This window comes from Eschrichtius robustus, chromosome 7, assembly GCF_028021215.1.
Source record: "Eschrichtius robustus isolate mEscRob2 chromosome 7, mEscRob2.pri, whole genome shotgun sequence".
NCBI classification, from domain to species: domain Eukaryota; kingdom Metazoa; phylum Chordata; class Mammalia; order Artiodactyla; family Eschrichtiidae; genus Eschrichtius; species Eschrichtius robustus.
Genome location: NC_090830.1, coordinates 110,492,288 through 110,515,483, shown reverse-complemented (window position 1 = coordinate 110,515,483; position 23,196 = coordinate 110,492,288). Strand labels below are relative to the sequence as shown.

At 40.5% G+C, this 23,196-nt stretch overlaps 1 protein-coding gene across 1 annotated transcript; it reads left to right on the top strand.

Annotated features, from left to right (window-relative positions):
* The first annotated feature begins 69 nt into the window (after positions 1-69).
* On the top strand, positions 70-16,364 carry COX15 (cytochrome c oxidase assembly homolog COX15). Its single transcript, XM_068548351.1, is given in 10 exon segments — positions 70-250; positions 1,467-1,657; positions 3,694-3,816; positions 4,107-4,293; positions 6,450-6,530; positions 6,532-6,618; positions 8,664-8,745; positions 10,679-10,833; positions 12,367-12,480; positions 13,418-16,364. Coding segments are annotated over 10 exon segments (1,242 nt in total). The 5' UTR covers positions 70-160; the 3' UTR covers positions 13,550-16,364.
* Positions 16,365-23,196: the final 6,832 nt, after the last annotated feature.

The window sequence follows — 23,196 nt, the reverse complement described above, 5'->3', positions numbered from 1 at the left end:
AGCCCAGGAGCTAGCGCAGGCGCAGTCACTGCTCGCCCCGGCCTTTTGAAAAGGAGGGGCTCGTTCTGCGTGACCCGGTAGTGCTTCTCCAGTCTGTGGCGAAGAAAGGAGACCAGGGAGTGCAGGAGTGTGGAGGTGGCAGTTGTGCACTGTTCATAGTATGCAGCGATTACTCTTTCCGCCCTTGAAGGCAGTGATGGGGAGCCCGTGTCTCCGGCTCTTGATTCCTGGGGCGGCGCCTAGAACACAGGTACCGCACAGCAGCGGACTGAGTCGCGGAAGCTGGCATGGGGTGAAAGGGCCAGGACAGAGATAATAGATTCTCACACGTCACGTTTCCGTAGCTCCGTGGAGTTCACGACGCATTTACTTATGTCTAGGGCCCCTGAGTTCGGATCCGGACTTACTCTTAGTAGCTGTGGGCTATTAGCCAAGTTGGGTAACCTTTCTGTGCCTCAATTTATTCATCTGCAAAATGGGGATAATAGCACCTACTTCATAAGGGTTGTTGTATTAAATAATTTAATATACATAGAGGCTTAGCACATAGTAAAAGCTCAGTGATTTTTACACATATATTTGATTTTTGCTCAAAGCTCCCGGGTAGTCAGGTTAGGGACTATAACCCCATTCTACAGAGAAAAGTAAATTGAGGGTTAACTTGTCTAAAGTTACTTAGTTAATTAGAAGCAGGATAGGGAAAACATGGGTGTTTGGACTCTTAGGGATGGAGTCAGGAGAGGGCGTCTATTCGCTGAACTAATAATTATTGCGTGATTAATATGTGTTAGGAACTGGGAAGCAAAAGATAAAATACCAAAAGTTTCCTGCCTTAGAGGAAGTCACAGTTCATTCATTTGTAACTGATTTGTCAAATCTTCATTAAGGTCTTGTTATGTAAGGGAACTGTGTTTGAAACGAAGTTTGCAAGAGGGAAGGAGCCAGACTGACTAGACATTGCTGTCCCACAGCTCATAGCTTAGTGGGAGATGGAGACAAACCTCTGTGTACTGAATGGTACATTACAGTGTGTGATGGAGAGGTATAGTGTGCTGGGAGAGTGACCTGTTGCAGATGTGGGGGAGTCTGGGAATACTTCCTAGAGGAGGTGACATCTAAGCTGAGATCTGCAGTAGATATTATCAGTCAGGGGACCAGTAGTGCCCCGGTCAGAGAAAAATCATATTTAAAGACCCATAGGAGAAAGAAAATAATCTATATTTAGGTGTAGAGTTAAGTCTGGGGGAAATATGCAGAGACCAGAAGGTTCAGGTGGTGTGGGGATGGATTGGAGGCAGTTGGGGGTGGATGTAGTCCAGATAAGAGATGATGATTTACCAGGGCAGTGGCAGTGGAAATGGGGCCATTCAGGGTACTCCACACCAGACAGAGATTGAGTGTGAGTAGCAGTGGAGTGAAGCCTTTCCCTCTTTCTCCCGTTGTAATTTGTCTGTCTTGATCCTTAGTGTGGTTGCAGCTGTGGGATCAGGCGCCCCTTGAGGCCAGGGCAATACAGCACCATCTCTGAAGTAGCTTTGCAACCTGGAAGGGGTACAGTGTCCCATCCTTCAAAGGCTGCTGAGCGGGTGGTGGGCCGATGGCTCCTGGTCTGCAGCGGAACAGTGGCTGGAGCAGTTATTCTTGGTGGAGTAACTAGGTGAGTAGTTTGTTCATAGTGAGTCAGCTATTTGAGTCATCATTAAAGTGCAGGATGACGGAGGGGGAAGGGACCTTAGAAATCATTTAATCTAGCTCCCTCATTTTACGTATGCAGAAACTGAGGCCTACAGAGGGAATAGGTCTAATGGCTTGCCCAGCCCTAGAACAGTTTAGGGTTTTACTAGTAGAAGCCCTTCATAAAGACTGGTTCACGTCTCATGTGTTAGCTGTGCATTGTTTGTGTATATTTCCCCCTACAATCAGAGTTCAAATTTGTCACAAAAATTTTTGTACAGTTTGTTTGAATTAAGTGCAGATAAGTTCCATACCTCTCAGCTGGTTCCTATGCATGCCTCTTAGGTCTCTTTAAATCTATAAAGAGATTTTATAGATTTGGATTCTACTCCCTCCACCTCTCCCACCCCCTTTGCAGTTTTTTTGTTGTTGAAGAAACCCAAGTCATTTGTCCTTTTGGAGTTTCTCACAGTCTAGATTTTGCTGATTGCATACTTACGTTGTTTAACATGTTCCATTGTCCCCTGTATTTCCTGTAAACCACTTGTTGCTTGATCAGATTCAGGTTGGGGGGCAGGGGGCAAAATACTTCATAGGTGATTAGAACATTCATAAATATCTGGTGTCTATTAGAGATGTCAACAGCCATTGATGATCATTGCCTAAATCCATTATTTCACTAGAGATGCAAAATTGTAATAGGTATTTTATTAGCTCAACTATAAAGAGAAACTTTCTCTCATCAGCAATTTGGTTATCCTAAGGTACAATGTGTTAGGAAAGGCAAGATAAACACTTGATTCCTTTCCTTTTATTTACCAATTTTCAAAATAAGAAATTGGTTCCCAAGCACTCTCCAAAGGTGACCAATAAAGTGAGTTTTTAAGTATTAGGAGCTCCTAGTTTTAAATATATTTGATATGTTTCAATCCATTGTACTGAGATTTGCCCAAATTGTCCCATCTTTAGTCAGTTGGAACCTCTTCAGACTGGCTCCAGAGTCTTTTTGACAGGACCCTAGTAACCTTTGATTCCTTGCTTTCTGGATAAGATGTTCCAGGCTTGTCTTGTACATTTCCTGCCTCAGACCAGAACTCAGCTTTTTTACTTTTGGAGCCCTGACCCCTTTTAGTGAAAATACTTTATAGTGTTAATAAAGTACGTGCTCCTCAAATTCTCTCTACATTCCCTGTGCCCTTATTTCAAAATACCTATGTGTTATATAGGCTGTTATGGGAAACTGCAACAAATTTGAGTTGTATTGTCTTTAAATTCACTCAATAACCTAAACCGATTTATATCTGTAGCAGTCTCTTCTCCCTGTGTAAATGATATTGGTTGGGGCTTCCCTGGTGGTGCAGTGATTAAGAATCTGCCTGCCAATGCAGGGGGCACAGGTTTGAGCCCTGGTCCGGGAAGATCCCACATGCCGCGGAGCAACTAAGCCCGTGCGCCACAACTACTGAGCCTGCACTCTAGAGCCCGCAAGCCACGACTACTGAGCCCGCATGCCACAACTACTAAGCTCGCGCGCCTAGAGCCCGTGCTCCGCAATGAGAAGCCACCGCAATGAGAAGCCCGTGCACCGCAACCAAGAGTAGCCCCCGCTCGCTGCAACTAGAGAAAGTCCATGTGCAGCAACGAAGACCCAACGCAGCCAAAAAATTAATTAATTAATTAAAAAAATAATATTGGTTATGCATTTAGGACACATTTCTTTCATCTAAGGGTTGGTTTTATCTGTCAATGAATGCTAGTGAAAGAAGTAAGGAGAGTTTAACGAAATAGAACAAGGAGTAAAGAAATTTGTACCTGATAGCAGCTGCTTCTGACAAAATTCTAAGCAGTAAGAAGAGAGCAAGTTGTCAAAAGAGGAAACGATGAAACGATGTATTTACCTTTATAGGGGTCAAGTTCAGATCCACTTGCTGCTGTAAACCATTTATGAATAATCCAGTGTGGTGCACACACGTATACACACTCAAATTTAATACACTCAAATTTCTTTCCTATCTTAAGGTTGACAGAGTCTGGCCTCTCAATGGTAGATTGGCATTTAATAAAGGGGATGAAGCCACCTACAAGCCAAGAAGAATGGGAAGCAGAATTCCAAAAATATCAGCAGTTTCCAGAATTTAAAATGTAAGTATTATAGAAAATCGGGTAAACTTCCCAGTAGGCCCACGCAATCTTTTGCTTATTTAAACATTTCAGAATGTTTAGGTTCCATTATTTTTCGATATTTGGTTCAGTTATGTTTAGCGAGCTCCCTACTCTAAACCTCCAATTCCAAAGTGATTCTGAGGTGGCCGATGAGGAAGAGGGCAGACCAGTCAAGCTTTAAAACCGAGAATGTTCCTGCATTCTATCAGGAAATAAAAATTAGATGAACTTTTTTCTCTTTCTTATTTTTGACGTCCCTTTTCACCCAGCTTGAATCATGATATGACGTTGGCAGAATTCAAGTTCATCTGGTACATGGAGTACTCACACCGAATGTGGGGTCGCCTTGTAGGCCTCGCATACATCCTGCCTGCTGTCTACTTTTGGAGAAAGGGCTGGCTCACCCATGGCCTGAAAGGACGTGTTCTTGCCCTCTGTGGTTTAGTTTGCTTCCAGGTGAGATTTACTCAAGTTTGGGAAACCAGAGATTTTCTCAGGAGCCTCCAAGTTGGCATTGTTTTTAATGAAGTAATCTTTGAAACAGTGTAACAAAGTGGGTAAGAGCATGGATTTTAGTGTCACAGGCCTGGTTTCAAGGCCCAGCTCTGTCACTTAGTAGGGCATGTTGTCTGACCTCTGTAGGCTGTGCTTTTCTTACCTGTAAATGGGGATAATAATAGAACCTACCGCTTAGGTTCTGTGAATATTCAGTGAGATCATGCATGTAAAGTACTTAGAGTAGTGCCTGGAATCAGTAAGTACTTAGTAAATATGTTTTTATGTCACAAGAATTAGAGTTTCTTTTCCATCATGGCTCTCTTCCTGGGTTCTTGTATCCTCCCTTTTTCTAACTTGCCTGCTCTATGGGGAAGTGGGATCCCTATGCTAGAATGGCTATAGAAGCAAATAGGGAAATTCCAGAAGAGAGAAACATTCTGTGGGATGAAGAATCTTAGAATACAGATGTAGCTGAGAGCTGAAAGTATAAATGGTGATTAAAATTATATAAGTTGAACTTCTCTCTTTTCTTAAGGAAAAGAGCTTTGAATGACTCCCACAGTTAAGGGGTTAGGGAAGCCTGAGAGCCAAGGAAAGGAGTGTTAGAGAAGACACATGTGAGTATTTGGGTCAAGGTATACAGGCCCTAAGGGAGAGTCTCAGAGCATCAAAGAAATACCAAAATTTGATCAGGAGGAAGCTAATTGGTTGATTTAACTCAAAGTGGTAAGAATACGAACCAATGAAAAGGAATTAAGGAGGGAGATGGAAGAGACAAAATAGAGGTGATAGAAAAAGATAATAAAGAGTTAGACATTAATAAAAATCTAATAGAAACAAGGGAGGATTGGTGAAACAAAGTGAAAGTTTGTTTCAGAATTAAAAAGAAAAATAAAACCCACTTAAGATAGACTTCCAGGGAGGCAAAAATTTGAAGATGGCAAGATAGGATTATGGGAGGAGGAAAGTGAGGGCTGGCAAATCACACTGTATACTCTCTCATCTTCCAGTGTCCTGTGCAGATGAAATCACGATAATTAGAACATCTAGGGTAGTCGTGAAGGGGGAAAGAAATACCCAAAAAGACTTCCTGAGGAGTATATATTTAGAAAAGGTGGGATTCTCCCACCTCTTTAACATGATTCTATTGGCTGGGGAGGGTCGGGGTGAAAGGGTACCTTATCTGATATGACTAGAACTGACAGTTGTTTGGTTACTTGAAAAAGTCAGTTAAAACAGGGAATCATAGAATAATAATACATACCTTAAACTTTTCAACTTAAACATGTACTTTCATTACCATTTTTTTAAAAGAGGAGTAGAAGTTTAGACACTTGCAAACCAATTTGCCTGAAAAACCTTATAGATTTTTTTTTTTAATAAATTTATTTATTTATTTATTTATTTGGCTGTGTTGGGTCTTCGTTTCTGTGCGAGGGCTTTCTCCAGTTGCGGCGAGCGGGGGCCACTCTTCATCGCGGTGCGCGGGCCTCTCACTGTCGCGGCCTCTCGTTGCGGAGCACAGGCTCCAGACGCGCAGGCTCAGTAGTTGTGGCTCACAGGCCCAGTTGCTCCGCGGCATGTGGGATCTTCCCAGACCAGGGCTCGAACCCGTGTCCCCTGCGTTAGCAGGTGGATTCTCAACCACTGCGCCACCGGGGAAGCCCAGCCTTATAGATTTTTATGACTTCCCCCCAAACCTTTATAATTGTCTTTTTCCACCTAACATGACAGTAATTGTTTTTAAGCAGTTATCTTTGTCAGGTTTCTCCAAAGCATCTAGTTTTTGTAAAATCAGCTGTCTTTTTACTTTCATATTTCACTGGTTTACATAATGTTAAATTATGCCAAGTATTTGTAAGCTTTTGCCCAAATACACTTTTGTGTACTTTTCTATATTTGGCTTCTACTTCAATAAAATGTTATTCTAAACAGTGGTGAATTATTTTTGGTGCTGTATGTGGAAATTGGGTAGGTCTCAATTCCTGGGATACTGGGGATATGGGAGGGTATAGAAAGGAGGAGTCAGGTAGGAGTACTCACTTTCTCAGAGAGTAAAGTTGAATAAACAGCTTCAACCTTGTTTTGTTTGCCTCTTCTCTTTTTGGTTGCAGGGCCTGTTGGGATGGTATATGGTGAAAAGTGGCTTAGAAGAGAAACCAGATTCCCATGACATCCCTCGGGTCAGTCAGTACCCGCCTTGCCGCCCACCTGGGATCAGCCCTTGTGCTTTATTGTGCCAGCTTGTGGACCTCGCTCTCACTGCTGCTACCTCAGCACAAGGTGAAGTCAGTCTGTATTGTTTACCACATCTGTACAGATGCTGACAGGGTCAGAGAAATGGAAATTCTGGCACTAATGGGAAGTTATTTGTCAAAATGCATGCATTCCCTTAGTAACACCTATCAGTTTTACCAGAAGCTAGATATAACCAAAGTTTAGAGAAACATTGAACTTTGGGACTCTGGATAGCTTTGGGACGGCAAAGTAAAAACTGCAATTATCCTTTTGGGCTGGAGCAGCTTATTCATAGGAGAATTAGTATAGGTGCCAAATATTTTGTCAGCATTGCCTATCAAGAAAGATGAAATGATGAATTTTAGAAAAAGAAGGAAAGAGTACCAACAACAAGAGATACCCCAACCACTTTACTTCTGACTCCCAGAGGGATGATGGATGGAGAGGTGAGGAAGACCAGAACGAGAGCTATATGTGGACCTTTAGTGGTGTACAAGACGACGTTGAGTTGTTCTTTATGTGGGGACCCTACCATTCAGCAAATCTAACAAAATAGTAAACTGTAGTGATCTTGCTTAAAAGTATTTTCTCTGTATGCTGATTAAAGGAAAACACTAGGCATTTTTTAAATGAGTATTATTTTAGGTATTAAAGTCATGGTTGGCCTGGATAACCTGTTCATGGAGTGAAGTTTAGGATGATAGTAGGACTTTTAAATAGAATCATCCAGTAGGTACTTGGAGCCAGTGGTCTGGATCCTAATAAGGACAGGAGATGTTGACTTGGCAGTCATCCCACAGGGAAGCCAGGTGGGGCTGAAACATTGGTATAGTAGATAATCCACACCTGAGTAGTTCCTGTTCTTCTTACTTTCAAAGCCAGACTTCTAAAATGAATTGACTACATCTGTAGCTGTACATCCTGACAACCCATTCTTGTTTTCCAATTCTTGTCATCTGGCTTCCCCACCCACCCCTATATATACCCAGCCACACATTCACCTCCACACTTATACACATGCCCACACTCTCCTAAATACTCTCTACCGAATAGTACTCTTAAAGGTTACCAATGACTTTTTAATTATTAATTGTTTTTCTCTTTTTGTTTATTTATATTCTGCACTAATTACAGAAAGGATTTGAGATGCTAGTCAACCACATAGAACTGTGCTGTCCAGCACAGTAGCTGCTAGCCACATGTGGCTATTTAAATTCTAATTAAAATTAAATAAAATTAACTTTATATAAACAAACTTGTTATCGACTTAAACTTTAAATAAAATTAACTTTTTAAAAAATTTTCAGTTGCTCTAGCCTCATTTTAGATCCTCATTAGCCACATATTGGACAGCACAGATAATAGAACATTTCCATCATCACAGAAAATTCCAATGGACAGTGCTGATATACTGTCCTACAAAATCTTAGTAATGATGCCTAACTCTTCACGTACTAGATTGTAAATCATTTGAGGGCAGCACTCTGACTTTCCTTTGTATCTTTATGGTTATCTGTGTATAAAGTTCTTACTAAATATTTGTTGATTCACTGATTATTATCACAAGTTGGCTACAGTAAAAATAAAAACAAATTTTGGCTTTACCCAAAACACTAAATGCAAGAATCTCTACTCTAGGCATTTTATGCAGTTTTGATTCTGATTATATTTGCTAAACATGAATTATTACACACAGTATGAAAATCCAGTTCTGTACCTTAAGTCACATCACTTTAACCATGGTGAAGTATTTTCCCGTGAACAATGCAAATCATTCAGTTACTGAACAGATATATATTGAATACCTATACGCCAACTACTGGGCTAGGATTACTATAATAAGCAAGTCAGATGGCAGTTCCTGCCTTCGCAAAACTTACAAGATAGCAGGGAAGACAAATAGTAAATGTATAAATTTAATAAAGTTTAGATAGAATAAAACGGAATATCTGCTGGGAGTACTTAACCTAGTCTAGGGGTCAGAGAAGATCTGACCTCAGATTGTCTCTGGGGTTTGGCCTTGGAGATCTTTACTACCTTTCATAGTTCCTGCAGTCAGTTTATCTGTGCAATTTTCTTTTCTTATTTAGTTGCCTGAAACGCGTCAACTCCTGAGGTTGAGACGATTTGCTCATGGAACTGCAGGCCTGGTGTTCCTTACGGCTCTCTCAGGTATGACTCTTCTTATCAAAGGTGGCCTAGCTTCATTCCACATTCAGGTGGGATTTCTTGCCTAATGCTTTCCTCCTGTATCTTTATATTTCCTTTTCATACCTGCCTCTGTCATATACCACCATCTTCATCCTCTTTTTTTTTATTCCTTTCTCCCTTCCCCAAATCCTGCTTTCCAGTTAGTTGAACAAAAATATTGAGTATCTACCTGGATCCAGACTGTCTAGGTTCAAATCCTGGCTTTACCACTTGTGAACTACATGACCTTGGACAAGCTATGTAACCTCTCTGGGCCTCATGACCTCATCTATAAAATGGGGAAGATGATAATAGTTTGAGTAATATATGTGAAGTGCTTAGCACCTCACATGTAGCAAAGGCTATGTAAGTGTTAGCTGTTGTTATTATATAAACATTATTGTTATTATTATTATTATTATTATTTTTGGCTGCGTTGGATCTCTGTTGCTGTGGGTGGGCTTTCTCTAGTTGCGGCGAGCAGGGGCTACTCTTCGTTGCGACGCGCGGGCTTCTTATTGCAGTGGCTTCTCTTGTTGCAGAGCATAGGCTCTAGGTATGCGGGCTTCAGTAGCTGCAGCACGTGGGCCCTAGAGCATATGGGCTTCAGTAGTTGCGGTGCGCAGGCCATAGGGCGCGTGGGCTTCAGTAGTTGTGGCTTGTGGGCTTAGTTGCTCAGCAGCATGTGGGATCTTCCTGGAGCAGGGATCGAACCCGTGTCCCCTGCATTGGCAGGCGGATTCTTAACCACTGCGCCACCAGGGAAATCCCGACATTATTGTTATTATTACACTACACCAAGATGGGTCAGACAAAAGCCTGTCCTCAAAGATGGGCTTAGGTGGGGAGTTTACTAGGGCAAAGAGACTAACACAGATCTTTATCATTCTTTAAATCACACCTCTACCTCTTACTCTGGAACTGCCCTATACAATTATCAGTAGCCTCAAGTGACTATTTAAACTTAAGTTACTTAAAAGTAAATAAAATTTAAAGTTTAGTTTCTCATTCACATTAGCCACATTTCAAGTGCTCAGTAGCCACATGTGGGTGGCTAGCAGCCATTGTATTGGATGGATGACAGATATAGAACATTTCCATCATCTTAGAAAGTTTGATTGGACAGCACAGCTCTAAATAAAACCATCAAACCAGTGATCCACCCAAACATCCTCCCCTTTTTTTGGTGGAAGAACATGAATTTTGACTTTATAAATGCCATTTATAAAAATAAGGAATGTGATTTAACATACCTGAATCTTTGATCATAAATAATGGATCAGTCATCCATTAAATTCATGGATACCTTCTTTGTGTGTTTACCCAGGATTTAGTTTATAAGATTTTTTTGAGCACTTGAGGAAGACAGATAATAAACAACAAAACATAACATGTCAGATAATGTTTGGTGCTTCGAAGAAAAATAAAGCAAGATAAGGGGATAGAGGTGGGGTGGGGGAGTGCTATCTTATGCAGTATAGGATAACTGGGGAGATCTCTTTGATAAGGTGACATTTGAGTGGAGACTTGAGGAAGTGAAGAGTAAATTAACTAGTTCCAGAATAGATGAGTAGTTCTCAGTTGGGTAGGTAAGCAGGACATCACAATCACTAAGGGAACTTTTCTAAACTAATATGCCTCCTCTAGAGCTTCTAGGCCACCCCTCGAGGGGAGGCATGCCAGAATCTTGCGGTGGGAATAGGTAAGGATGCTGGGGTTTTTTGTTTTTTTTTTAAAGTTTCCATGGTGATTGTGATAATATATTCCCTGTTTGAGAACCTGTGCTATTGATCTTTCTATTCTCTGACTATTCCTTTTGTCTAACTCTGGGATAATAAACCTATTCTATGTCAGAACTAGTATTTGATCTCTTCTTTCTTTCATTTTAATAAATACTTTTTACCTTGGAATACAGGGGCTTTTGTGGCAGGGCTGGATGCTGGGCTTGTTTACAACTCCTTCCCCAAGATGGGAGAATCTTGGATCCCAGAGGATCTCTTTACCTTCTCCCCTCTCCTGAGGAATGTTTTCGAGAATCCCACCACGGTGCAGTTTGATCACCGGATTCTGGTAAGTCTGGCTGGTAGTTACTGGCTACTAAGCACGGGGAGCCTCTTATGGGCTCTGCGGTGTCTGAAGCACTGATGGCAACACTGAGATAGTAGAGTGGGAATTAGATTTCCTTTTCTTTTTAGAAGAAATTTAGTACCAGTTTTCTGATGTGACGTTTTTGTCTTAATTACCCACACCCCTCTAGCCAAATTATGACTTTCAGGATACTGCCACCTTCTAAAAGTTCAAATATGCCTTTTATCATCTGGCAAATGATAACTCCCCTCAATCCTGCACATGCATAGGAGAGTCATTTTAGCAAAAATGAGGCTGAGTAGAGAAGAGTACAAAGACAGTGGTTGCTGAACACACAGCTGTCAGGGCTGAACCAAGACCCCAAGGAGCTAAAAGCATCATAAATACTCATTTTATTTAAGCTAATATTTATTAAGGGCCTGCTATAAGATCAGCTTGGTGGCCTGGGCACGATCAATTGGAGCAGGGAAAGATCAGCAGCAAGGAGACCCGGGAGAAGCAGTAGTGCTATTGTAGTAATGCCGTGAGAGTGATGGGGTTCAGGGCTTAATGGTGGGACTGGGACTTGAGAAGAATGGTGAATCTGAGAGAGGTTGTAGGGAATAGAAGACTGGCTGCAGGAATAAAGGTAAAGAAGGATCAAAGGAGATCCCAGAGTTTCTTCTGTGGCATGTTTAAAACACACCAGCAGAAATGGGACTATTGGAATGAGTGTTGAGCTAGAGACAGAGGATGTCATCAGACTGAGGTACGTTGAGTGTGAGATGGTAGTAGTGCACCCAGAGAGAGGCCCAGGGGCCTCATATCCAGATGGAATGCTGGGGCTTGGGCAAGTTACCTTGTGTGGGCTCAGTCCCCACTGCCACACAGCATTTTGGAATAAGTCAAGTCTGGTTGAAATTGTCATCGTGGACAGCTCTGAAAAGGAAAAGAAATGAAATTGGTATAGAAAATGATAGAAAAACATTCTGCTTGACATCATGGAGGGGGGATGGAAACCCTCTTGCCAGCTGCAGACTCTCTTTCTGAAGAGGTGGAAATGAAAAGGAGACTTCAGATCATTTTCAGCCCTAGCTGGCAGCACCACCACCTCCTCTAGTCACAGCCCAGGGAAACAATAACCCTCATGTGCTGGTGTTAGCCCTGTTTTAAAAATACAGGATTGGAGTAGAGATAAAATTAGGGATAAGGATGAAAAGAATAATTTAAAAACTGAGGGCCACACCTGGGGGACACCCACATTGGAAGGTGGATAAGACTGCTGAGAGTAAGTGTGTATAAAGTGGTACGTGCAGAAACTTTAGGTGGAGCCATGCCTGGTTGGCATTGAAGTGGCAAACAGAAGAGGAGCATGGAAGAAGCTGAGGAGGAGTAATCAGGTGGTTCTCTGCCTGGGAGGGGAAAGTGCTTAGTGGTTATTCAGTGGATCTGGAGGAGTTACCTCTAAGGTGAGCAGAAACCAGGAGGGTGGGACATTTCTTCCTGGCACTCGATGAGACTCTTTCCTCCCTGCAGGGAATCACTTCAGTTGCTGCCATTACAGCACTCTACTTCCTCTCCCAGAGAATTCCCCTTCCTCGAAGGACCAAGATAGCAGCAGTGACTCTGCTAGCTTTGGCATACACACAGGTATAAACCATTTCTTTTTGTTCTGAAGGTGTCCCCAAAACAAAATTTAAAAAGAAAGGTGACAGGCTAGGAGAAAATATTTTCAATATTTATAGTAGACTAAAAGGTTAACAACCAGAAAATAAAATAAGTAAAGGATATTAATACACAATTCTCACAAGAGGAATGATGAAATGATGAATGGCCAATAAATATGAAAAGCTGTTTAGCCTCACCTATGATCAGAGAGGAACAAATTAAAGCAATGTGTGCCATTTTGTACCTGTCAGATTGGAAAAAAATGGAAAAAAAAAAGGTAAGCAGATATTGGCATGGGTATAGGAAAATGGATACCTTTGTATATTCTTAGCGAGAGCATGAGTTGGTACAGCTCTTTTTAGTGGGCGTTTGGCAATATCTTTTGAAGTGTTAAATGTTTAATCCTTTCATCAAGCATATTAACTTATTAATGCCTGCCCTGTCCAAGGAAATTCATTGTGGAATTACTATGATAGTGAAAAATTGGAAACAGCCTAAATAAACATCTATGGTATATCCATACTGTGGAATACTGTACTGTAGTTTAAAATAATAAGATCTCAAGACATACATTAAGTGAAAAAAAGCAAGTGACAGAACAATATATTTTTTTAAAAGCACCAAGCTGTTTTTCTATAAACATGTATACAATAGTATAGGTGTGTAGAAACTGGTAACAGTGGCTACCTTTGGGGAGGAGAACTGGGCTAGATGAAGGATAATTAAAGGGAAGTTTAGGTTTATCTAATTTGTTTGAATTTCCTTTGTTGTAAGTCCACTCGTGAAATTTAACAATATATTTTTTAATGTTCTGATGGGAGAATGTGGAGGATTTGTGTATCTGGTTATCCATGCCAGTCATTTCAGCTCTGAATATGTGGTTCCTACTTGGCTTACTGCTTTCTTTCCTTTGTAACAGGTGGGCTTGGGCATTAGCACTCTGCTGATGTACGTCCCAACTCCTTTGGCTGCCACTCACCAGTCGGGCTCCCTGGCTGTGCTCAGTGTTGCCCTTTGGCTCATGAATGAACTCCGAAGAGTCCCAAAATAATTCTCAAGGATCAGCTTCCTAGGACTGAAACTGTGCTTTTGAGAGATTATCAGAGAACACAAGAACTTGAGCTTTTCTGAGAGGATTACCTTGGCATACCAAGTGGTTTCCAAATTGGTCAAGTTATATAAATTGTTTGCCTGTTTTTGGGATGGTCACTGAATCAAGAAAGTCATTAAGTATGGTTATGCTAAAGGTTCCTTTTTAAGTCCATTACTTTTTGTGTTGAAAATCGGATTTAATGTAGAGAAAGAATTGTCTGTCATTTGCTTCTTAACAGGCTCTGTCTCAGGTTTCTTAAATGTTGACAAGCTGTTGGTTCTACATGCATAATTTCTGTCTCCTTGACCTCCTGAGTCCTGGATTCTGCCTATGTAGAAATTCTTTATGGTCTCAACTTCACTTCCATCACGTAAAGATTCAAAGGGATAGACTGGCGTACCCTAAAGTAGCCAGATAGCCTTCAGCAAGAAATAGCTGCTGTCTTCTAGTGTTCTGATTTTCAAAACTGGGGAAAGCACTAACCTAGTTCCTCCTGAGATAGGGCTGTTACATTACTAGGTGAGATGAATGGAATACAGTATAAATCAGTTCCTGAAAGGGTTTCTCAACAGCCTCATGGATAAGAAAAATATGGCCTTGATGGTGTAGTACATGGACATCTATTCAGGTATTTAAACATATTGTTGATTAATGAATGTGTGACTTTGGCCTCTATTGATATTTCACAGGGCTCTTATTCAACTTTATTTTTTAAATCAGCAATTTGAATGAAGGCATCAGAAAGATTTGAGAGTGGAGCAACCCAACATTGCTGATGTAATAGAAGACAATTACAACTCAAAACAGTTCCAGAGTGGCGCCATCAAGATGAAATTAAACAGCTCATAAATGCAGCATCTTCATTTAAATTATAAATAGCTTATATAAATTTGGGGTAGAGAAAACTGGCTTAGACTTAGGGGAGGGGCTTCAGGTGGCCACAGGCTCGACATGAACCAGCCATGTGATGACACTGATAAAAATTAGTGGTGTTTCAGATTTTATCAATAGAAGTGTCACAGCCATGGTCAGAAGACCTCAATGCAAATGCTGCATTTCACTCTGGGTACCACATTTTTTAAGGAGGATATACATCCAGACAAAGGGACCAGGATAGTGAGGAGTCCAGAACGTGTTCCACACAGGGAATACTTGAAGGAACTAGGGGTATTCAGCTGGAGGAGAACGTTCAGAGAGAAAACAAGAACCCTGCCCTTGAGAAGTTGAAGCCCCTTCATGCAGAAGAAGGAATGAGCTTCCTTTGTGCTGCAGAGCTGGGAGCAGTGGGTGAAAGTTGCAGAAAGTTAGTTTTTAGTTTTGTAGAAGGCAAGAGTCAGTTGGGCCAAATCAAATGCCCACGAGGGTCAGGCTGGTGCCGACTGTCAAACTGGAGAGCAGGTGCCTGAATAAGGGACTACACTACTGCTGAGTGCTGGCCTCTTGCTGCTCCGCAGGTCCAGAGTTGTCAGATCTGATTTTTCGAAGAAACTAAACATCCAGATTTTTATGTGAATGCTCCCAAGTCTTTCAGAACACTATGCAGGCTAAACAGATCTGGGAGCCATAAATGACCTAAGATTTGCCCCTGTACAATTGCTGGACTGATGATCTCAGTTCCCTTTCAACTCCAATATTCTCTGGGTTTCAGTGTGACCAACAACAATGTATCATTCTCAAATGGTTCTTAGCAAAATAGAATTAGTTTGTCTTTGATTCTTAAAAAATCCTGCTCCCTGGAGCTGGTTCCCAACTTCTCTCATGTTAGAATCTTTCAGAATCCTATCCCCAGCCTCAGCCAAGACCAATTAAATCACAATCCCTGAAAGCAGTAATAAGCGAGTTCCCCAGGTGATTCTGATGTGCAAATTTTGTGAGCCACTGCCCAAGCCTTAGTAGCCTAGTTACCTTAGAAAGTTTTGACCAGTTTATTCCCATTCCCTCCAAATTTCCACCCCACCCTATCTCATTTAATCTGCTTTGTTGATCCTGTTAGTGTGCTAATGGGGTATCACCTCTTCTATATAGAATTCTCTAAAGAAGGGGAGCTGCAGTCACAGGGGCACGTTGCCGTACCATCATCTCCTGATCCCCAAATTAAGGTTGTTCTTAGCTAATAACTGAGTCTGCAGAGGGCAGCCTGATCAACTCAAAGAACCACATGCTAATGCTGCTATTGTTCCCTCCAAAAAAGTAGCACTGAATGAATTAAATAAGTTTAAGTTGCAGATGTTTTACTTCATTGTTTCTTTTATTAAAGATGAGTAAGTTTGGAAAAACAGATCTGGTTGCATTGAGTGATATAACTATTATGCCCATCTATGAGCTCCTGGTGAATGGATATTATCTGAATTATTTTTGTTTGCATTATTCCCAGCACCAGACACATACCAAATATTGCATGAATGAATGGAAAATGGATGATTACAAACTGATGTCCCAGACACTGCTTTCAAAATAAGTCATCATACCTAGAAGATGAAATTAATTTCCCTTAATATTTTCAAAAGTCTCTCTCAACAATTCTGTCAGTTGTTTTTAAAACATCAAAGGAGATTAATACACCTGGCTTTCTTAATCAACCCAGAATATCTTTGTCTTTAACTTAGACTGACAAACGCTGTCCATTTTGGCAGGGGTAATAATTAGCCACTGCCTAAAGTGATGCTGGCTGCAAAGACCAACACTGATGATCATAATAGTAGGATAACCAGTTTATCTTCAGCAATCCTTCCAGTCCTGGCATGAATGGTGGGTTGTCTACTGGCATATATAACATATATACCCATGTCCCTGCATAAGAATGCATCCCCTCTCTAATATGCATTGCACATTTTGTTCAACACTGATTTAACAGTATTTATCAGAATTTCAAGAACTGTTCAGCAAAACTATTATTTAATGTGAATAATAGTTTTTAGAAACAACTACTAGATGTCTAAACTATGTTTTTTTAGAAAAACATACAAGCTTAGCAACCCCCAAAAGTGATGCCATGCAGGCAGCCTTTGGTTTTTTAAAGCAAAAGGAGTTTTTAGTTGTGAACCACAAGATGTCTTTCAACATTGCAGGATCCAATGCTCAAGGCAGAAATCATGGAGGAGACAAGGCATATACTTCAGGACTGCAACTAAAGGGGAATTGTAGGATAAGAATTTCAAACACAACATAATGACAAATTCCAGAAATCAAAGTGTTTGGGATCCTTGCTCGCAGAGAAAGATTTTTATGAAGCTAATTAGGGCCAGAGCCTTCATCATCAGCAGTCTTTACAGGCTAAACTCTGGCAGGTGTTCTGTAGGAGGGGCTGCTTAGGAAAGTAGCGGGGTTACTTTACACTGGAGAAGTGGAGAGTGGAGAGGAGTGGTAGGCTGCCACAGGGCATATGAGTGGCTGCACTACTTAAAAAGGAGAGGCTCAGCTTGCCTGAAGTGATGCATACGTGGCTATAATCATCCTGTGGTTCTGAAATTTTTTTCAATTTTGGTCTTTATAAAAATGGCAAGCTGGGCTTCCTGGTCACACAGTGGTTGAGAATCTGCCTGCCGATGCAGGGGACACGGGTTCGAGCCCTGGTCTGGGAAGATCCCACATGCCGCGGAGCAACTGGGCCCGTAAGCCACACCTACTGAGCCTGCGCGTCTGGAGTCTGTGCTCCGCAACAAGAGAGGCCGCGATAGTGAGAGGCCCGCGCACCGCGATGAAGAGTGGCCCCCGCTTGCCGCAACTAGAGAAAGCCCTCGCACAGAAACGAAGACCCAACACAGCCATAAATAAATTAATTAATTAAAAAAAATATATACATCACATTTAAAAAAAAAAAAGGCAAGCAACGATTGAATACATTTTAAAAGTAGAAAGCCCTTTAAAAGTATGGGTAATGATTCAATTTTACAAATAAAATGGTATTATTGCTCAGACTTCCAGAGAAACAAATTGGTCAATGGATGTATTCCTTCTCTGTCCCTCTAATAATGGTACTGAGAAATAATGAAATATTAGGGGGAAAAGGAAACGTGTAATAATACAAAGAAAGTGTATTCGGATATTAAAAAAAGAGTCCTCATTTTTTAACAAATATATTTTGTAATACCAACAAATCCTCACAAGATTGTCAGAGCACATGGCCCTAGTGGCAGGACTATGAAATTAGCATAACCTGAGACTAGTTTGGGAGAATTAGAAACATTTGCTGCTACTTCTACCTTAATTCTTAATTCCAACTGAAGTTTCATCACATACCACAGCAAAAAGGGAAATTAGATGCTAGTTCTGAATTCGTTTGAAAAGTTTAAAAACAGCAAGAAGAAACAGCACTCTGTTTCTGTAAGGGAGTCTAGGAACTGCCCAATAATTACAACCAAGTTCCTTAATGAGGTAGCTCTAATAAACATTTATATCTTAAATAATTTAGATTGTAACCATAACATGAATTGCTTGGATGCTGTGGTTAAGAAAATTATACAAAATTAAGCAAATTGTTTCAAAAAGAGATGTCTAAAATTTTAAATTATTGAAAGAAATAAAGACGCTAGAATGGATGTAGTGAAAACCTGATACTATTTCTAACAAAGCATTTCTTTCATATTTTATTCCTAAATGTGAGCAATCACCAAGGAATATCAGAAGCAGTTATAAAGACTGCGCCTGGTTAGTTGCAGTCAGCTGTATTATATATATTGTGTTGAAACACACAGTCTTGCAAGAAGATTCCATCAATAATCATTTCATTGTATTATTACTGTTCTGGGTGTCAATTTCATCATCTGTAAAATCATGGGGGTTAACCAGAAATCTCTAAAGTCTCAGCTTTAAAAATCTCATTTTCTGGAGATTGGTTTAAGATGGTGGAGTAGAAAGACGTGCTCTCACTCCCTCTTGTGAAAGCACCGGAATCACAGCTAACTGCTGAACAATCATCAACAGGAAGACACTGGAACTCACCAAAAAAGATACCCCATACCCAAAGACAAAGGAGAAGCTACAGTGAGACGGTAGGAGGGGCACAATCACAATAAAATCAAATTCCATAACTGCTGGCTGGGTGATTCACAAACTGGAGAACACTTATACCACAGAAGTCCACCCACTGGAGTGAAGGTTCTGAGCCCCACGTCAGGCTTCCCAACCTGTGGGTGTGGCAACAGGAGGAGGAATTCCTAGAGATTCAGACTTTGAAGGCTAGCGGGATTTGATTACAGGACCTCAACAGGACTAGGGGAAACAGAGACTCCACTCTTGGAGGGCACACACAAAGTAGTGTGTGCATCGGGACCCAGGGGAAGGAGCAGTGACCCCATAGGAGACAAAACCAGACCTACCTGCTAGTGTTGGAGGGTCTCCTGCAGAGGCGGGGGGTGGCTGTGTCTCACCATGAGGACAAGGACACTGGCAGCAGAAGTTCTGAGAAGTACTCCTCAGCGTGAGTCCTCCCAGAGTCCACCATTAACCCCACCAAAGAACCCGGGTAGGCTCCAGTGTTGGGTCACCTTAGGCCAAACAACCAACAAGGTGGGAACCCAGCCCCACCCATCAGCAGAGAGGCGGATTAAAGTTTTACTGAGCTCTGCCCACCAGAGCAACAGCCAGTTCTACCCACCACCAGTCCCCCCCATCAGGAAACTTGTACAAGCCTCTTAGATAGCCTCATCCACCAGACGGCAGACAGCAGAAGCAAGAACTACAGTCCTGCAGCCTGTGGAACAAAAACCACATTCACAGAAAGATAGACAAGATGAAAAGGCAGAGGGCTATGTACCAGATGAAGGAACAAGATAAAACCCCAGAAAAACAACTAAATGAAGTGCAGATAGGCAACCTTCCAGAAAAAGAATTCAGAATAATGATAGTGAAGATGATCCAGGACCTCGAAAAAAGAATGGAGGCAAAGATCGAGAAGATGCAAGAAATGTTTAACAAAGACTTAGAAGAATTAAAGAACACACAAACAGAGAAGAACAATACAATAACTGAAATGAAAAATACACTAGAAGGAATCAATAGCAGAATCACTGAGGCAGAAGAACGGGTAAGTGACCTGGAAGACAGAATGGTGGAATTCGTTGCTGGGGAACAGAATATAGAAAAAAGAATGAAAAGAAATGAAGACAGCCTAAGAGACCTCTGGGACAACATTAAATGCAACAACATTCGCATTGTAGGGGTCCCAGAAGGAGAAGAGAGACACAAAGGACCCAAGAAAATATTTGCAGAGATTATAGTCGAAAACTTCCCTAACATGGGAAAGGAAATAGACACCCAAGTCCAGGAAGCACAGAGAGTCCCATACAGGATAAAACCAAGGAGAAACACACCAAGACACATAGTAATCAAACTGGCAAAAATTAAAGACAAAGAAAAATTATTGAAAGCAGCAAGGGAAAAACAACAAATAACATACAGGGGAACTCCCATAAGGTAAACAGCTGATTTCTCAGTAGAAACTCTACAAGCCAGAAGGGAGTGGCATGACATATTTAAAGTGATGAAAGGGAAGAACCTAAACCAAGATTACTCTACCCGGCAAGGATCTCATTCAGATTCGATGGAGAAATCAAAAGCTTTACAGACAAGCAAAAGCTAAGAGAATTCAGCACCACCAAACCAGCTCTACAACAAATGCTAAAGGAACTTCTCTAAGTGGGAAACACAAGAGAAGAAAAGGACCTAGAAAAACAAACCCAAAACAATTAAGAAAATGGTAATAGGAACATACATATCGATAATTACCTTAAACGTGAATGGATTAAATGCTCCAACCAAAAGACACAGGCTTGCTGAATGGATACTAAAACAAGACCCATACATATGCTGTCTACAAGAGACCCACTTCAGACCTAGGGACACATACAGAGTGAAAGTGAGGGGATGGAAAAAGATATTCCATGCAAATGGAAATCAAAAGAAAGCTGGAGTAGCAATACTCATATCAGATAAAGTAGACTTTAAAATAAAGAATGTTACAAGAGACAAGGAAGGACACTACATAATGATCAAGGGATCAATCTAAGAAGAAGATATAACAATTATAGATATATATGCACCCAACATAGGAGCACCTCAATACATAAGGCAACTGATAACAGCTATAAAAGAGGAAATCGACAGTAACAAAATAATAGTGGGGGACTTTAACACCTCACACCAATGGACAGATCATTCAGACAGAAAATTAATAAGGAAACACAAGCTTTAAATGATACAATAGACCAGATAGACTGAATTGATATTTATAGGACATTCCATCCAAAAACAGCAGATTACACTTTCTTCTAAAGTGCTCACAGAACATTCTCCAGGATAGATCACATCTTGGGTCACAAATCAAGCCTCAGTAAATTTAAGAAAACTGAAATCATATCAAGCATCTTTTCTGACCACAACACTATGAGATTAGAAATCAATTACAGGGAAAACAACGTAAAAACCACAAACACATGGAGGCTAAGCAATACGTTACTAAATAACCAAAAGATCACTGAAGAAATCAAAGAGGAAGTCAAAAAATACCTAGAAACAAATAACAATGAAAACACAATGATGCAAAACCTATGGGATGCAGCAAAAGCAGTTCTAAGAGGGACGTTTATAGCAATACAATCCTACCTCAAGAAACAACAAACATCTCAAATAAACAATCTAACCTTATACCTAAAAGAACTAGAGAAAGAAGAACAAAACCCCAAGTTAGTAGAAGGAAAGAAATCATCAAGATAAGAGCAGAAATAAATGAAATAGAAACAAAGGAAACAATAGCAAAGATCAATAAAACTAAAAGCTGATTCTCTAAGAAGAAAAACAAAATTGATAAACCCTTAGCCAGACTCATCAAGAAAAAGAGGGAGAGAACTCAAATCAATAAAATTAGAAATGAAAAAGGAGAAGTTACAACGGACACTGCAGAAATACAAAGCATCCTAAGAGACTACTACAAGCAACTCTATGCCAATAAAATGGACAACCTGGAAGAAAGGGACAAATTCTTAGCTATAAGCTTCCAAGATTGAACCAGGAAGAAATAGAAAACATGAACAGACCAATCACAAGTAATGAAATTGAAACTGTGATTAAAAATCTTCCAACAAACAAAAGTCCAGGACCAGACGGTTTCGCAGGTGAATTCTATCAAACATTTAGAGAAGAGCTAACACCCATCCTTCTCAAACTCTTCCAAAAAATTGTGAAGGAAGGAACACTCCCAAACTCATTCTATGAGGCCACCACCACCCTGATACCAAAACCAGACAAAGATACTACAAAAAAAGAAAATTACAGACCAATATCACTGATGAATATAGATGCAAAAATCCTCAACAAAAGACTAGCAAAAGAATCCAACAACACATTAAAAGGATCATACACCATGATCAAGTGGGATTTATCCCAGGGATGCAAGGATTCTTCAGTATATGAAATCAATCAATGTGATACACCATATTAACAATTTGAAGAATAAAAACCATATGATCATCTCAATAGATGCAGAAAAAGTTTTGACAAAATTCAACACCCATTTATGATAAAAACTCTCCAGAAAGTAGGCATAGAGGGAAACTACCTCAACATAATAAAGGCCATATACGACAAATCCACGGCAAACATCATTCTCAATGGTAAAAAACTGAAAGCATTTCCTCTAAGATCAGGAACAAGACAGGGATGTCCACTCTCACCACTAGTATTCAACATAGTTTTGGAAGTCCTAGCCACGGCAATCAGAGAAGAAAAAGAAATAAAAGGAATACAAATTGGAAAAGAAGAAGTAAAACTGTCACTGTTTGCAGATGACATGATACTATACATAGAGAATCCTAAAGATGCCACCAGGAAACTACTAGAGCTAATCAGTGAATCTGGTAAAGTTGCAGGATACAAAATTAATGCACAGAAATCTTTTGCATTCCTATACACTAGTGATGAAAAATCTGAAAGAGAAATTATGGAAACACTCCCATTTACCACTGCAACAAAAAGAATAAACTACCTAGGAATAAACCTACCTAGGGAGACAAAAAACTTGCATGCAGAAAACTATAAGACACTGATGAAAGAAATTAAAAATGATAGAAACAGATGGAGAGACATACCATGTTCTTGGATTGGAAGAATAAATATTGGGAAAATGACTATATTACCCAAAGCAATCTACAGATTCAATGCAATCCCTATTAAATTACCAATGGCCTTTTTTACAGAACTAGAACAAAAAATCTTAAAATTTGTAGGGAGACACAAAAGACCCCAAATAGCCAAAGCAGTCTTGAGGGAAAACGGAGCTGGAGGAATCAGGCTCCCGGACTTCAGACTATACTACAAAGCTACAGTAATCAAGACAATATGGTACTGGCACAAAAACAGAAATATAGATCAATGGAACAGGATAGAAACCCCAGAGGTAAACCCACGCACCTATGGTCAACTAATCTATGACAAAGGAGGCAAGGATATACAATGGAGAAAAGACAGTCTCTTCAATAAGTGGTGCTGGGAGAACTGGACAGCTACATGTAAAAGAATGAAATTAGAACACTCCCCAACACCATACACAAAAATAAACTCAAAATGGATTAGAGACCTAAATGTAAGACCAGACAGTATAAAACTCTTAG